A 17,792-nucleotide genomic window follows, 5' to 3' on the forward strand; every position below is an offset into this window, starting at 1 on the left:
ATTTTACACATATGATTTTTAGAGATATTGAGCAACTACAGCACTCATAATAGTCAATGGGAGATGCAGGTATTCAGCATCTCTAAAAAGAAGGGCAGCTGACCTCCAGGGGATTACAGCACACACAAGTATAAATTTACGTAGAGTGTGAGTGTTTGCAGGATCAGGGACAAGAAAAGATGAACTATGGAGAGGAGAGTGACTTTTTATTCAAACAAGCTCAGTCACATTTTGCCGATGCTCCCCCTTTTCTCTGTTAAGTTATAATGCTAGTGATGACATTTTTCTGCTGTGTACCTATCTATTCGATTATAGTAGAAACGTGTTAATGACCACACAAGATTAAAACGTACTGCTCCCTCTGGGTATAACTAACATGAAAACAATCCTGCAATTCAAGAGACCCTGACCTGCTACTCAAGCACTGAACACATTAACAGCGTACCACATAAAAGGTACTCTCTGGGGTCTTAAATGTCTAATTTTTCTCTAATAAGCAATTTTATCAGAACTTTAAAAATTAAATTTCTAGCTATAAACGGGATGGCCTTTTAAGATAGTTATTTATAAATATTTTTATATCACTTAGTAACAAATGTTCACTAAGAATACAATTCCGTAACTCTATCCTGGGGCAAAAATATGAGATTTTTAAAAATCTACTGTGTTTTAATTTTTACTGTTCTCATCAAGAACAAACTACTTAAAATATTAAACACAAACAAGAAAAAATGTTACAGAATTTTGTAATAAATATTTAAAACTTAACAATGATAACAGAATTGGTAGTTTTATACACACTTCCCGCCAAGGAGTCTACGTGATAACGTCTGTTAAACACAATTTTCTTTAAGACTCAAATTAGCCTCTAGTCCAGATTTGTCATTTTTGCAGGACAGTCCTTTTCAAGGAGTCAGGAAGCTTGGATTTGCACTCCCACTCCTATGTTTTCCCTGCTTCCCATGGTATGTAGTTATTGTCCCTTATTGATTCACAAAGCTGTTGACTGCTACAGTTTTGACTTGTACTGGGAAGATTTCAAATATGCCTTCATATATATATCCATGAAAAAGTCAATTGGAGCTATACACAAGAGCATAATAGGCCCCTAATAATGGGTCTAGTCCTCAACTCCTTATTAGGGACAATCTCCCCAAAGGCAATTGCCCAGTTTTGCCCAGCTACAGAGTTTTGGCCAGAGGTAGCCAATGTAACTTAGGCTACTTGCACTGCTGCAGCTGACATGAACGTGGCTACTCTTTGGCATTGATACTTCAATGTTTTGGTTCTTCCTGCTTCATGAAGGGTGATCAGGTAGTGTAACTAACTGGCAGTAACATACAGGTTATTCTACCTCCTTGGCTTCGTATATGGACAAGTTATTCATTTTAGGAAACTAGAGAAAACGAGAAATGATGGCTCAAGGGAATGGTAATAAAACATAGAGACCTTCACTTCCAGATCTCTGCAAAGAATCTAGCCCAGGTGAATAGTAACTTGCTACAGAACTTCAACACATTTGCAACGAAAGAGGAAATTATTCATAATTTGATTTTTTTTTCACATTGCGTTACAAATTCAGCATGAAATATTGGCCACCATGAAATCAGTGGGAGTTTTGCCATTAATTTAAGTGGGGCCAGGATGTCACCCTTCATTTGGGCCCATTTAACCCCAAAATGCACCATATTTTGTAAATTTTCTACTTTAAAATAGCACATTATCCAATGAAATGCAAACATGAGTACATTCTGAATGAAAGGCAGCTTCAGAATTCAGATTCAAAATGCAAAAATTCATATTTTCTGTGCAAAAAATAGCCTATCACGTGTAATGAGAAAGTGAAGGGTGAGGAGGGAGTTAAGTAGCCTGAAAGAAAAGACAAAACAAAACAGTGAACTTCTGTTTACAAAATTCAGGGAAAAACCTGTCTCCATCTTAAACGTGCTCTGGTAGTGACTGAAAGATTTTACCATGATAAAAGCTATTGTGTGTCTAAGCAAAATGTGTTTGGTGGCCTCCACCCAGTCCCGTGTGGTCAGCTGTCCACAACAGAAAATCCACCAGCAAAATCTCAGCAAAGAGGCGGCCCTGGACAGAAGGGATGTGTGGCTCCATATCCCTAATGTCCAGCTGAGCTGCTCTTTGCATACAAGAGTGGTTGGGAAGGATAAATGTGGCCCCTGAATCCTGGGGCGCCCCTGAATCCTGGGGCGGATCTGTGCCAGGCTACATCAGAACTACTATGGCAGCTAGCTAGAGATATCCCCGCCCCCATGCTCCTTCCCCCTATATTCACCCCTGAACTAAGGTGTCTGCTATGGCCTCTTTGTGCCACCTGACAATTCCTCAAAGCACAGGACTAGTTAAGCTCATGGCTATGTGCCACCAGGCCATTTGGCCTGTGGACTGCATTACTTTCAGCACTGAGAATAGTCAGTCCAGCTCAGGGTTGCAGCACATTGGCAAGGTTATGTAGGAAATCTTGCACTGCTGTTGCCTATGCTTTATATATTCTTGAACAAATTGAGAGGCTTTGTAACAGAGTCCTTGGTGGTTCCTCCCTCGGGTGGTGGAGGAACCGGACCATGCCCAGTTAGCTATACTGGATGGTCACAACCCAGGCCCCATTTCACCACTATTTGCAGGGTGTTCTGCCCTTTGTGGGCCTCCTTACGTCTCTCTGGCTGAGGGAATCAAAATGAAAGCCACAAACCCCTGCACATTTAGTGATACTCCTTTGCTGTGCTTCCAGCAAAGGAGGGTGGTGAGGTTGGTAAGTTAATAGTCCTGCCAACGAGCCAGCCCCAGGCAATGGGTTTGGGGAAATCTCCCTGGCTGGGATTCCCATTTTAACTATAATCCTTTGTTTTATTTTTTAAAGTTCTAAAATGAAACCCAAATCTAGGTTTCTATTTCCCTTTCCCTGCTAATAACCCTGAAAATGTCCCTTCAGGATGGTGTACGAAGTCTCCTGCTAAAACACATAGGACCAGATTTTCAGAAGTGCTTCACATCCAGGTGTTCCTATCTAGGCACCTAAAGAAGTGGCCAGATTCTCAAAAAGGAAGAATTTCCATGGAAGCCAAGTTCTGAGCTCTTTTGACTATTTGCTCCCACATATTTAAGAAAGAAATTCTGTACATCATTTTGAAGGACCATTTTCAGGTTAGTCATAGGAAAGGGAGAACCCAGGATTGCTGCTGGGTTTTAATGAGTGCTTCTGGGTGCTGAGTTGCTATGAAAATCTGGCCACTTACTTAGGTGCCATGCACACTTAATAATCTTTAGTATAGGCGCTTTCTGTAAACTTACACTCAAAAGATTATTGCTTTGTCTACTTATAATGCTATATTTGCATTAAACTTTAACATATGGTAAGCAGCATGGAGCAAATGTGCATATCTGACCTTAAATTAATCCATGGCCTAATCTGCCTAACTCACTCACTTATCTCTCTCACCAACAGAAGTCAGTCCAATAAAAGATATCACCTCACCTTCCTTGTGTCTCTAATAACCTGGGACTGACACAGCCACAAGTACTGCCACCCACAACACACACACACACACATACCAGCCCTGGACAGTATTTAAAAAATAAACAGATTTTTTTTAAAAAAAAGATCAATACAAATCTTGCTTTAACAAAAAATAAATAAAGCTGAACTACACAGTTGTGTAGTAGTTAAATGAAACTTGGCTTGCGGTATCCATATTTTAATGTAGGTTATATATTTTTTTTAAACACTGGCCACTTAAATTGGGCGTGCAATTCTGACATTTGCTCATCCGGAACTGTTAACTTAACCCACCTGTGTACAGAAACAGGGAACACATGTATGCGCACAAATTAGGTAGTCAGGTTGGAAAATTTAATTCTGCAGACACTGAAATCATTTTCTGCAAGGTGTTTTTTATTTATCTGAATTTGTGTTGTTTCTTAGGAACTAATACTCTGTTAAATTAACTGACAGTGACAGTATCTTGTAGATGGGGCATTTGTGAAAAATGTCCAGTTATCATCTCTCCATTTGAGAGAATGCTAACATGAGGATGTTTTTTTTAAAAGAAAGAGTACCTGTTTGGGTATTCCTTGATGATCTGATATATGCTAATCTTAATGGTTTCGTTCTCAAACCGACTGTAGCTTCGGTCCTTGTAAATCCGGAATTCAGCTGCTGTCACTGCTTCTCCATGTGGGATTTGAGTCAAGTCAAATCGAAACTCTTTGTAATGCCTTCGGTGATGAGAAAAGTCCTTGTCTCTTTCAACTATGAAAAAAGATTATATTAAGATTATTACAGGAGTGAAATGCATGTACCCATCCACTGATTACCTGCTTTCACTATGCTTAAAAATAAAAAATATAAAAAACAAACTGGATGATATAAAACTGTGCAAATAATAAATCCACAAATCCTGACATACTTCCAGTTAAAGGAAACTCCACAAGCCAAATCGACTTCAGTTCAAAAGGAAAAACCCTCCGTGGTTTTATACAAATTCCAGAAGCCAGAGAGGAAAGAATATCAAGAAAACTGAAAGAAGTTATGGGGTAAAGAAACTAGAAATATGGACAAAATGAAATTTGCAGAAGGATTTTATACTTGGGTTTAGTTAAATGTACAGTAGAAATTATTTGAGAGACATGACTGTAGGTAATAATCAGGAAAGAAAATAGGGAAATCTGACTACTTTGGTCTGAGGCAATAAATTCTGGAACAGTGTTAAGTGCACCATAATTGCTACATATTTAAGAAGCAACTACATCATATAAATTAACACATGCTGTCATCTTATGGCATAAGTGTCCTCTTGTCTGTGGTATGCGCATGAGAACCACAAGTCAGAGCTAAGTGGTTCTGGCACCCAAACTGCAAAATGAAGCAACATTCCTTGTATAAAAAGTGCCCTCCACACATATATATTAATTCTCTGCCACGTTTCTGTTTATGTTCTGTTTCTGATGCTTCTGTTATTGCAATGAAGTTCCACCAGGAGCTAAAATCTAACCTCAGAACAACTTAATTGGGATTCCACAGTATTTTAAGGACTGAGGACCAGATTTTCAGCTGAGGTAAATTAACATCTTTATCCTCACCGGAATTATGCTCATTTACACCATCTGAGATTCTGGCCCAGTAGTACAAGATGACATCTTTGCAGAATATGTGTTTTGATGCATCAAAGAAGCCCACACAATTACTCAATGCACTTTTACATGTATGAAAAAGAAGACTGCCTGTCATTTTTATTCCTATGGGGTAATGAGTGGTAGAGTGCTAGAGTTCTGTACCTTATAGGATTTGGCAAGTCAAGAGTTCAGATCTATTTGTCTGACTCAGCAACAGCTAGCTGCTGTCTACTAGTGATGGGAGAAGTCCAAAGTGTTCAGAGCTTGGACTCATCTGGGATGAGCCACTAAACTGAGTCTCTTTCTGCCCCACTATGCTCTCATCCCACACAATCCCTTCTCCTAGTTGCAGATCTACAATTTTCATTCCACTGATCCAGGGTAGTAATAATTTTGGCCCTGAAGCATTCTACATTAGAAAAGAAAAGAAAAAGAAGAATAAAAGAAAAAAAACCGGCTAGATTTTAAGTGTATGTTAAGTGCATAGTTAAGGACACCGACATGTGAAAGTTGTCCTTCAAAAAACGTTGAAATTATTTTCAAAACTGTAACTAAACACCTGAGGTAACTCTCAACACCAGTCCCTAATTAGGCACCTAATATTTACTCTTTTGAAACATAACTGGAAATGGATTTCATTAATATATAATTTCCTTAAATGTGCAGCTCTGTTGACAAGTATTGCTTTCTCTGTATGCGTACCATACTGTACACAACATATCTATAAGAAAGTTATCTTCTCTCTGGTGAAGATGAAATTTCTCTTGACTGACAAAGAACCATAAAATTCCTCTCTAAATAAACTTAAGGGCTTAGTTAGCCTAAATGTATAGTTTGACTGTAAAGATTTGAGATTTTGTTCCATGTAAGACAGAAAGTCAAGGATGAAAAGAGGCAGAAGCATGTAAACGGGGCACTCTGCAGCTGAAGATAAATGGGCTGCCACTGAAAAGAAACAGGATACAGTCTATTTAATACCTCCATCTCTAGCTCCTAAATGGCAAGATATATACTGAGATCAGACCAGTTTTTAAAGAAATGAGATCCCCTGACCTGCTTACTTAATGCTCCAGTAAAGGATCTATATTTTAAACAGGATGACAAATCAATTTATTTTTTATTGTTAGTAGCTATACTTTGTATTGCACATTCTTGGAAAAGTGGACTCCTCCAATGGTACAGAAAAATATGGCCTGTCCTTGTAATGGAAAAGCTTTCACACTGAGTACGTACACAAAAGAAGTGTCAAAAAGATAGGTATTTAGAAATTTTGTCACCCTTTTTAGCATACTCAGAGGAGGAGGACACTCCAGTCAGGAAGCTAGAATATTTTGCCAGTTCTTGGAATATTAACCTGATCCTGAATAAGTAATGTATGATGTAGCATGTTAATGTTTTATTGTAACCGTGCCTCCAACAAGAGGTTTTAAAAAAATACACACTAAAGCCATTCATTACTGAAACTGAGTATAGCATGAGTTAGTGTATGCAAATGAAATGAATTTTTCAGGATTGGGGTTTTTTTGTTTGTTTTTTTAATACAGTGAAAATCTTGCTATAAATTATTCTTGTCTTATTGTCTTGTCTTATATTCTTGTTTTCTTCTCATAACTGGGAATTTGAAGATTACATGGGAGCAGATGTGCCAAGAGTTTTCATTTTAAAAATATTTTAAAAGTAGAATTAATTCAGGACCCAACTTTGTGATCCTTTGATTAGTATTTATTCAAGGAGTTCAGTGTGAGTTCTCATGTGAGTAAACACTACTCACTGTGAGTAAGGGTAGCAGAATTAGGCCCCAAATACCAGTGTTATTGGTCTAGTTCTCCTGTCTAGCTACTTAGCAGTAAATTCAAATTAATGACATTTATATGGCAACAGTAAGTATCCTCCGTAAGTGTTATAATTCACACACAAATAGGATCAGTCTCTACAATACACTGTATTACACCATTGATAGTACTTTCCTAGGAGTATACACAAATGCTGAAAGAATACTGATCGTCTTTTGCTGTTGAGTGGAAAAAAAGGTATTAAATATGGCTAACACAGATATTACGTATCTATGTTACATATTATTTCAAAGAAAAGACAGTGCTGCAATATGGAACATACACACACAACTACACATAGAGAAGCTTTGTTTTCTAGTGAATCCCTTTACTCCTGATCTTCAATCGGACAGGAAAGAAATTATAGTCAGACAAGTTGAAATCACAGAGGTAAATTCCAAAAAAATAACAGATTGTCCAAATAAAGAACTGAATAAAAATATCAGCCAAAACTAAAAACTGTAGGTGAAACCGTGGCTCTATTGAAGTCAATGGATAAACTCCCATTGACTTCAGTGGGGCTGGAATGTCATCCTGTAAATTTCAGTATACCAACATGAGAAACTTAAAAGTAAACATAGGTGAACTAGAATGCCTGGCAATCAAAGAAGATTTTGAAATAAACATTACTGACACACAGTGGATTTTTTAAATAACACAATGTGATATAATAATAGCTATCTATGAATCATAAAGGAGGACAGATTAGGTCATAGAAGTGTGGGAGTAACAATTATTCCTAAAACAGTCCATACAGTGCATTGAAATAAAATTTCTTAATAGAGCAGATAATACAGTCGAGTCTGTACAGAGATAAACCACACACTCCTCCATTAACTCTATACTAGTATCATTAGGCCTCAGTAGTTCACAGTTAAGGATGTCAGATTCAGAACGAACTGCAGAGAAATAGAGCAAATACACTCCAGACTGATGATTATTCTTCCATAAACTATACTAAGCCAGCAATAAAAAAAACTTCTATCTTACCACATGGGTTAACAAGAAGTCAGAAATGCAGTTTCCTTAGACACCTCAGCCCTTTTTTCACCACCCAGACACAAGACTTTATGATGAGTGATTATTTAATACCAAATTTCATCAAACAACGGGTCCTTCCAATCCGAAGAGATCAGCCACACAGCCAGGCCAATATATAACTCAGATCTTACCCAATAATCACACCACTGCCAGTCCTTTAGTATCTAATATCTAAAGGTTTATTCTTAGGGGAGAAGAAAGAGTTAAAATGGTCGAAGAATCACATATATACATTTACTGCAAAGTTCTTGAGTCAGTTTTAGCAGTGAGGAAATAAACTGCTAATTTGCAAAGTCTCTGGAAATTACCCATACATCTTGGGGTCATCAGTCCTTGTTTAAAATTTCCTTGTTAGAAATCCAGTCCAGAGAAATGAAGCAGGAAATAAAGAAAAGATGGATGGTGCAGCCGCCTTATATACCTTCTCCCATGTGAGTGGATGCCTTCAGTCTCAGTTGTGTAAAATTACAAGCCCAAAATGAAGTCCAAGGTCACATGAGCAAGTCACATGTCCATTCATGCTTTGCTGAGTCATAGGCGCAGCCATTGTCCATGTCTTGGCTGAAATGTTCACAGGGAGACACATCAGGTGAGGACAGGCTTCTTCTATGATCTGTTGTTTGAGCTCAACGTTTTTAAATGGGCCATTAACTTGCATAGCCCTTTCTCAATAGGCTGTTTGGCTTTAATGTAGATTTTGCACTGGTGGATGTGACTCAGGAATGCAGCATCTATGCAGGATGCCCGTACATAGTCAATATCTATAAACTTCAGATACAAAATTTTATATGCATATAAATAGGATAATCATACTCACCAAATCCTATCTTTTCTATTGACACCTTACATAGCATACATTGCATAAGTTTTGTTGCAGTTGTATAACAGTGGTAGCAACAATGTTATACATGGTTGCATTTTAATCATACAACTTCACAACTAGTAAGGGATTTGTGCCAAGGAAATCCTTTATTGTCCATTCAGGGCAACTTTCAGGCCCTTTTTCATGCTGAAGTATTGCACAAAGGGGGCTAGGATGTGGTCCAGGATCTGGTCCCATGTCTAAAAGATTTTAGTTTCATAGGTGGAAGTTTCTGAAAGTTATGAGACCCTGAAAAACAGGGTCTTAAAAAGGAAACACTTAAGCAACCTTAAGTATTTACTCTTCCAACTATCATAGACACACACACATGCCAATTCACCAACTGAAATGCAGCCATCATAGGGATGGATCACAACAGCTATTTAATGGAGTACAGCAATACTATGCAACAGTTAAGAACAGAAAGTGAGGAAATGTATCTTAACCATTTGAAACTGCAAGGGGATCTTAAGTAAATGGAGTATAATTATTCAAACTGGAATTTGACTAGAACCATCAGAGCCAACACTGACTATTATAAAAGATTAGAAGAGACCTTTAGTTGTAATAATTGGTCAGGACCAAGGTTTTAAGTCTCAGCTTAAAAACAGAACCGCCAGTTTCCGTGCTTAACATCACATTGGGGCTACATTCAACACCAGCTCAGGGGGTGATATAACAAGAAATGATTGAATAGATGGCAAACAGCTCTTTTTTTTTTTTTTTTTGCCAGCCATCAATATGGCTAATGAAACATTCAGTGTTACAATGTATTCATACTAAACTAAATTACAAAAACAAAAAAAAAAGACAAAAGCCACATCTAAGTGTTACCCTTATAAAATGAATCATCATTGATCTCAACAGAAAATACTGGGTTAAATTTTCTGCTGGTGTAAACTGATGCAGCTCCCTTGAAATTGATGGGACTGTGCCAGTTTTCACCAGCAGAGAATATGGTGCACTGGAATTAAAAAAAAATTAAAAAAAGACAGACAGAAAAAATATGTAATAAACTATCATGATATCATACAATTCAACTATAAATATCTAAGTAGGTATAGAATAAATCTGAGTAAGTATAATATATCAAGCACCAATAACAACTTTATCACAGAAGGACAATGTATGGCAAATGAAATTCATTTCTTCATGTCTGACTATTGGTGACGTGTAAGAATTTTTGTAAGCCTTCTTATCAGTTGCTAGCTTTGCACACACAGAAGTTAACCTCCTAGTGATCTCCACATGCCATCTATCCATCTCTTCAATGGTCATCCCCTACTAGGATGACCTGCCAACTTTCCTTCCACAATAACTTTGTCAAGATAATTTCCATTGCTACGTCTGATGTGGAAAATACAAACATTTTCACCTGTTGATTTCTGACAGTGGGGTCTGCTTCTCTCCAAAACTGCCTCTAACATATGCATTCATTTTCTTTTCCAGCAGGAGATACCCAAGAATCTTTGTCAGCACCATATCTCAAAGGCTTAAATTTTCCTCTTATCAGCAGCATTCATATCTAATGATGCACATCAATAGGTCACTACTGAGAAAATTCAGCTTTTCAGCAGTTGAACCTTCATACACTTCAAGATGCCAGAGTTTTTCCAAACATTCGTGAGGGAAGCTATGGCTGAGGACTATTCCTAATCTTTTTATAATTTCTTGTGCAGTGCAATGGCGAATTTTATGAGTTATTTAATTGGATAACTAATTTCACATAAGAGTCTTGTCTTTCAAGCTTCGAAAGCATTTCTCATTGATACTGGTAAAGTGTGACAAGTGTGTAAAACCCAAGCCTTCTTAACAAACTACTGAATGAAAATAAAGAGATATTGTAAAAGGATGATTTTACAAGCATTGCTGTGGTCAAGATCCCAATTTGACTTAATAGATTCTAAGGCTAGAAGGGAGTATTGTGACAATCTAGTCTGACCTCCTGTATAACATAGGCCACAGTTCCCCAAACTAATTCCTAAAGTATATCTTTTAGAAAGACATCCAATCTTGATTTAAACATGGTCAATGATGGAGAATCCACCACAACCCTTAGTTACATGTTCCAATGGTTAATTAGTCTCACTGTTATGTACACCTTATTTTCAGTCTAAATTTGTCTGGCTTGAACTTCCAGCCACTGATTCATTGCCACAGTGGTTCCAGCCACTGGGTTCACTGATGAGCCCATTATTAAATATTTATTTCCCATATAGAAATTTATGGACTATAATCCAGTCACCCATTAAACTACTCTTGGTTAAGCAAAATAGAATGAGTTCTTTGGTCTATCACAGTAAGTCAAATTTTCTAATCCTTTAATCATTCTCATGGCTCTTCTCTGAATTCTCTCCAATTTATCAACATCCTTCTTGAATTGTGGGCATTTGAGAACTGAATATAGTTCTCAATGGTCAGCAAATACAGTATTATTCACACCTGGTCTATCTAGGTATCACATTGGATAGAACTCTCACATATGGTGACCATCTTACAAAGACAGCAACTCAGGTCAAAACCCACAACAACCTGCTAGGAATACTGACCAGAATGACATGGGGTGCCAATGCCCAAACATTATGCCTTGGCATTCTGTTATTCAGAGGCACAGTACTGCACTCCAGTAGGGGCTCCCTTGTCTCCAACAATGATGGACATACAACTAAATTCCACCATGCGTATTATTTCAGGCACACTTAAATCTACTCCTTTACCATGGTTACTGGTTCTCTGCAATATTGCTCCATCCACAGAGAGGAAAGGGTAGCGAATTTTGTGATGAAACTGCATGACATGCCACATCTGCCGTTGATTAAAGATTTGTTCAATCCACCATGTAGTGGTCTGCCCTCACAGTGCCCATTGTGGATAAGTTTACTGGGTGAGGGATTTACGGTAGAGGACATGTGGCGAGCTTCATGGTCTGCAGAGAAAGTGACAAATAATAATCTTGTCTCAGACCTCACTCAGTGTCAACCTGGGTTTGATTTACCACGAAGGCAATGGAACCTTCTCAACCGGTTTTATACAGGACATGGAATTTGTGCTGCAGCAGAATTCCGGTGGCATTTCAGAGACAGTCCATTATGTTGATGTGGGCAGCCACATACCATGACACATATTGCTGAGAACTGCAAAATGACAACATCCTGGAGGTTTTCGTGCCTTGAACATCGTTGATAAGAATGCTCTGGCTTGGCTTGACCAGATTGCATATGCCAAATAAATAAATAAATTGCGGGCACCAGAACTGGATGCAGTACTCCAGCAGCGATCACACCAGTGCAAATATAGAGGTAAAATAACCTCTCTACTCACGATTCCCCGCTTTATACAACCCACGACTACATTAGCTCTTTTGACCACAGCATCACACTGGGAGCTCATGTACAGCTGATTTTCTGCCCCCCTCCCCTCCCCAAATATTTTTTAGAGTCACTGTTTGTGACTGCTTCCAAGGATGGAGTCCCTCATCCTGTAAATATGGCTACATTCTTTGTTCCTAGATCAGTAGTTCTCAACCTATTTACCACTGTGGACTGCACATGCACCTCTCTATGTGGTCTGTGGGCCACATCCGTATATATATATATACACTACCCTGCCGGTCGGGCACATGTCCCTTGATGCCTGCTCCCAGACAGTCTGGAGCAGGGGTGATCCCACCCACCACACACACCAACTTTCCCCCCAGAGACAGGATTTACAGGGCAGCTTCCTGCTCTGTCTGTGAGCTCTGTGTCTGGACAGGGCCAGCAGGGGATGGGTAGGTGGGTGCTATCTGCTTCAAGCTGCTCAGAGTGTGCTGTTGCCTGGAGCATACTCATCTCCCCCAGACCTGTCCTTTTCGTTATTTACCACGCCCCCAATTATTGTGCCATCTGAAAACTTTATTAGTGATGATTTTATGTTTTCTTCTAGGTCCTTGATAAAAATGTTAAATAGCATGGAATCAAGAACTGATTTCTACAGGACCCCCCTGGAAACAAACTTGCTCAAAGACAATTCCCCTTTTACAATTACATTCTGAGATCTATCCATTAGCCAGATTTTAATATCTCTAATGTGTGCCATGTTAAATTTAGATCAAGTTAGTTTGACAGGATCTATTTTCCATAAACACACGTTGATTTGCATTCATTACATTACCCTCCTTGAATGTTTTATTAATCAAGTCCTGTATCAGCTGTTTCATTATATTGCTTGGATTCGATATCAGGCTGACAGGCCTAGAACTACCCAGGTTATTCTGTTTATCATTTTAAAAAATTTGCACAGGATTAGGTTTGCTCCAGTCTTCTGGAACTTCCACTGTGCTCCAAGATTTATTGACAATTCAGATTAAGAGGCCAGGGAGCTCCTCAGCCAGCTCTCTTAAAATTGTTGGATGCAAGTTATCTGCCTGCTGATTTAAAATATCTAACTTTAGTAGTTTCTGTTTAACATCCTCCTGAGATACTATAGGGATGGAAATCTCCATTTGGGGAGATTATATCATTTGTTTTCCCCCAAATATGGAACATTGATATTTATAGAACATTTCTGCCTTATCTGCATTATTATTAATAATTCTACTTTTTCCATCTAGTAATGGATCAGTACCATAGTCAGGATTCTTTTTATTCCTAATCTATTTTTTTACAGTCCCTAATTTTGCTGGCCATAGATTTCTTCTTATGTTCCTTTGCTTCCATTAGGAATTGTAGAAAATTGAGAACTTCTGGTTTATTTTCATTACTATCAACTTCCCCTTTCATCCATTTATATATATATAAATATTTATACATATATATATGTATGTATGTATGTATGTGCCTTCATTTCCCCTGTAAACCAGATCCGTTTCTTAACCAGTATAGCCTTTCTCAATTGGGGGATAGTGGCTTTTTGGCATTTAATAAGATGTTCTTAAATGATTGTTCGGATTAAAGTCTTCCTCCCAGCTGATTTGCCTCATAATTGTTTTTAGCTTTGTGAAATTGGCCCAATTAAAGCACCATGTGTATGTATTAGTAGTCTAGACTTTACTCTGGTTGCACATTATAAATATGATCAAGTCATGATCACATCTATCTAAGCTATCCATAATTTTTTGTTCTCTGATTATTTCCTTTTTAAATGTTAAAGACAAGTTCTAAGAGAGAATTCCTTCATGTTGGCTGCACCACTTTTCGAGTTAAGAAATTGTCATCTATAATGTTTAGATACTCCAAGAAGGGTTTAGCATTGGCACCATGAGACCTCCAACATGTCACTGAAATTGAAATCCTCCCTGATCACAAAGTTTTTTTTCCTATATATTATACTTACACATATTAAGGCAGTGAAATTTCGCTACCTAGCTTATTGTTTGGCTGTTAAATATACTTGCAAAGACAAAGCTTGTTGGGCTTATAGATCATGTGACTGTAACAGGTCACTTATCCTAATCTCACTAAATTTCACTGTTTGAATTCTTTGCACGAGCACTAAAGTTTTAACTACCTCAAGGTGAGAGAGATTACAGTAAACTGATATACTACAAACTACACTCGTTTACATCTTGAATACAATGAAATGATAGTTTATCTACAGTAAATACTGTGGTTATCTGACAAAACAGGTCAAAGGTCCCAGGAGATTTCTTCTGAAATTACTCAGTCCTTCCTCTAATGACTGATAATTGAAAGCAGAGGCTGGAAATATCAAATGTGGTAGGTGACAGATAAGCAACAGATTAATGTAAATACTCTGTTACAGGACACTAAAAGGTCAGAGGCCCCAGGAGTTAGCTATTGTGCTACTGTGAAAAGACAGACATCAAACAGCTATTTACCCCAGTCTTGCTCTTCTGTCCAAAAATTCAGTTACTAGAAGTCTATTCTTTCTTCCTATGGCAACACTTTATATAACAACATATTTAATAAAAAAAGACAAAAAAGACAACGAGCTGAAGAAACTTCCTGATAGTGTGCAGATAGCAGAAGTGATCTGATCTAGAGCAGGGCGAAAGATAAAGCCATTGTTTTCCTATATGCAAATATTTTAATTTAATGCACTGAAGAAAAATGAAGAGCCATAGTCAAACCACCAGTCACGTGCTACACTTCAAACACATGGGGAGGACAGGTGAACACCTACAAACTGTATTTTTAAAGCTGCATTTGTGCAGGCTTGCACAGTGTGGAAAGCGAGGAGTCTATAGTTTACAAGCAAGAAATAGGCTTAATTCAACAAATATATGTTTCGCTTCTGGACTCTGGAAGTCCTAAAAATGCAGGACCTGATCCAATGCTCATTGAGGTCAATGGCAATCTTTTCATTGATTTCTGTGGCCTTTGGTTAAGGCCAACAGTCTTCTAAAAGAAGATTCAGAGGTTCTTTTAGCTGACCAGACTCTTTAAGTTGAACTGCAGTGAAGAATACTTGAACAACCCGAGTGATAATACAAATCATCTTTTAAACAGAGAACTTAAACAACAGCATAACAGTTGCAGTTTAAATACTATAAGGTTTACTCTATTTGACAGAACTCGAGTCAAATTCTGCACCCCCTACTCAGACAAAACCATTACCAAAATAAATGAGAATTTTGCTTGAGTCTGCAGTAAGTTATATTTTCATTTCAGCACTTTTGGTCCAGGAAGAGTTTTTATTGAAGTGCTGTATATTTGAATGATACTGCATTTGTTATTACTGCACTGACTGTATTTTAAGATAATTATAGGTCTCCAGATGTGGTTTTGAAATTATAATATAAATAGATTTTATATATAATGGTCTTTTTTATTAAATTGCAAAACATAAAATCTGATGGATCAAATTCTGCTTCAAGTTACACTGATGTAAGTCCAGAGTCTTTGCACTGAAGCTAAGGAGGTTATTCTATATGTTTAATTCTGCTCAGCTGAGCAGAATTTGCCCAGTTCTCCTTAACTGAACTAAAAGAAACTTTCTATGGTTTGATAACTGTTTGATAAAATGCTGTGCAGGTCATGCCAGTTTCAATAGGAAAAAAAGAATCAGCTGACAAATGTTTATTGAATCCAGTCATTTGATAATATTACTTTAGTAATTACTCAAAATATTGAACTATATGAATTAGGGAGTGATCCAAAGCAGTAGTGGAGTTTATGGAAAGATTTTCATTCATGGCAGTATACTCTGAATTGGAACTTTAGAGAGTAAGAGAACAACTATGGTTAAATAAATCAAGGATTCTACAAAACTGCACTTTGTTCACTTCTTACAAGGGTAGATTAGTTTTAATTATTTATCATTCATAGAATTTTTGTAAATAATTTATTGCAATATTCAGTATTTTGTAAAAGTCACGAATTCTTAGTATTAAAGGATCTCTCCCAAGCACTTTGTTCTTAAATCTTTGCCAAGAATTGCTGTAACACTACAGGTTTTTGGTTTTTTTTTTTTACTTTTGAGAACAAAAGGGTTCTTATGGGTTAGCCAAATATGAATTTGCAAAGTTCGAGCTATTGGTTAGCTGGGTCTTTGTGATGGTAACTTTCCTCTCAAAACATCCATGTTACATAATCAACTTTAATAAATGGCAGACACCAATCATACAACCAGGAGAAAAATAAAATTGTGTATGAGAGAGAGTGAAGAGTAGAAGCATTTGTAATAAAATCTATTTCCTCCTCCTTTTAATGACTTTAAGAAGCAAAGCCTGAGCAGTTAAAGTCATCAGAATATTCCCCCATACTTCCCCAGAGTTCCATGTCTCTTCAATACTTCCAAAAACTCCCAGGGACATCATCATAGTGCCTGCCAGTGCCCTCCTGCACAAACTCCAACATGTGTCACAAAGAGGCCCAACTGGATCCTATCTTACCATGAGTATACTACCAGTATGTTCTACCTGTAATGGGGTTACCAGCAGTATCTTCCATTTACTTTATATCGTCTAAAATATCACTGAAATAAATATACATTTTGAAGAAATAACCAGTCTCACTTCATTAACTGTTTTGGGGAAAAGTTAATTTGTAAACATATGGTATTCATTCAATTTATGCCTTCCAAGTCACATGCACTTGCTTTACAAGTCAAAATAAGTATTACACTGCAGCTGACCCAAAAATTATTAAATTCTGGAAGGTTTTCAGTTGTTGATATTGTAAGTGAAAAAATGATGCTTTGTCTTCCCTATGCTAGTATGATCCTAGCCTGTGAAACAGTACAGATAAGTGACTGTGAAAAATACATAAGCTAGTTCCTACTGTAACAGGGTTCTGGAAGTGAAAAGCATGGGGAAATGCTAAGTTTTATTACTATCATCACAACAACATAAATGAGAGAGAACTGAAAGTAATTTACATTTTTTTTTCTTTTTTCCATTATATTTAAGGCTTGATCCTTTGGTACTTAAGAGGCAAAACTTCCAATGAATCCTGTAACCTTGATGCTTCGTTGCAACACCCAGCACAACTATCTTTGCATTTCTCTAATCTTTGGCCAGCTGTGTATCAGTCTAGTCCCCTGGCATAAATCAGAGCAGTTTGAGGCTATGCTCTCTTTCCCCCAGCCATGCCACTAATAGTTGGCAGAGGTAGGGGTAGCACAGGGCCTGTCACTTTGGCTCTATGCCCCCAGTGGTGGTTCCAGCTATGCTCGGGTAATCCCCACAGAGGCAGCTGAGACAGTTTCAGGACTGCTCTGTGCTGCTGATGTGTCACAAAGTGACACAACTGAGGGAAGAATCTGGACCAACAGTTTTTCTTGTGAAAAGCAAATAAGGACCCTTTATTTTATTCCATTACTTTAAATTATATGAAAACTATTACATAGGCATGCTGTACACCAATAACTTCACTCAAAGTTAGATACGGGGTTGGCATCACCATTCACTAAAGAAAATAAGTCTTTCAGAAATGAATGAAGTATCATGTTGGTCTAGATCAGACTATATTAGAGCTCCC

The 17,792-nt window shown here is 37.6% G+C and overlaps 1 protein-coding gene across 1 annotated transcript in view; it reads right to left on the minus strand.

Moving 5' to 3' along the window:
• BMP5 (bone morphogenetic protein 5) overlaps nt 1–17,792 on the minus strand; it is a 72,509-nt gene that overhangs the window by 38,550 nt on the left and 16,167 nt on the right. Inside the window, exon 2 of the mRNA XM_067565535.1 lies at nt 4,081–4,273. Coding sequence (XP_067421636.1) covers nt 4,081–4,273 — 193 coding nt within the window. The remainder of the gene's footprint in view (nt 1–4,080; nt 4,274–17,792) is intronic.

The sequence above is a fragment of the Emydura macquarii genome, unplaced genomic scaffold (assembly GCF_026122565.2).
Source record: "Emydura macquarii macquarii isolate MOO-44397 ecotype Brisbane River unplaced genomic scaffold, CSIRO-AGI_Emac_v2 contig_2680, whole genome shotgun sequence".
Taxonomy (NCBI): Eukaryota; Metazoa; Chordata; order Testudines; family Chelidae; genus Emydura; species Emydura macquarii.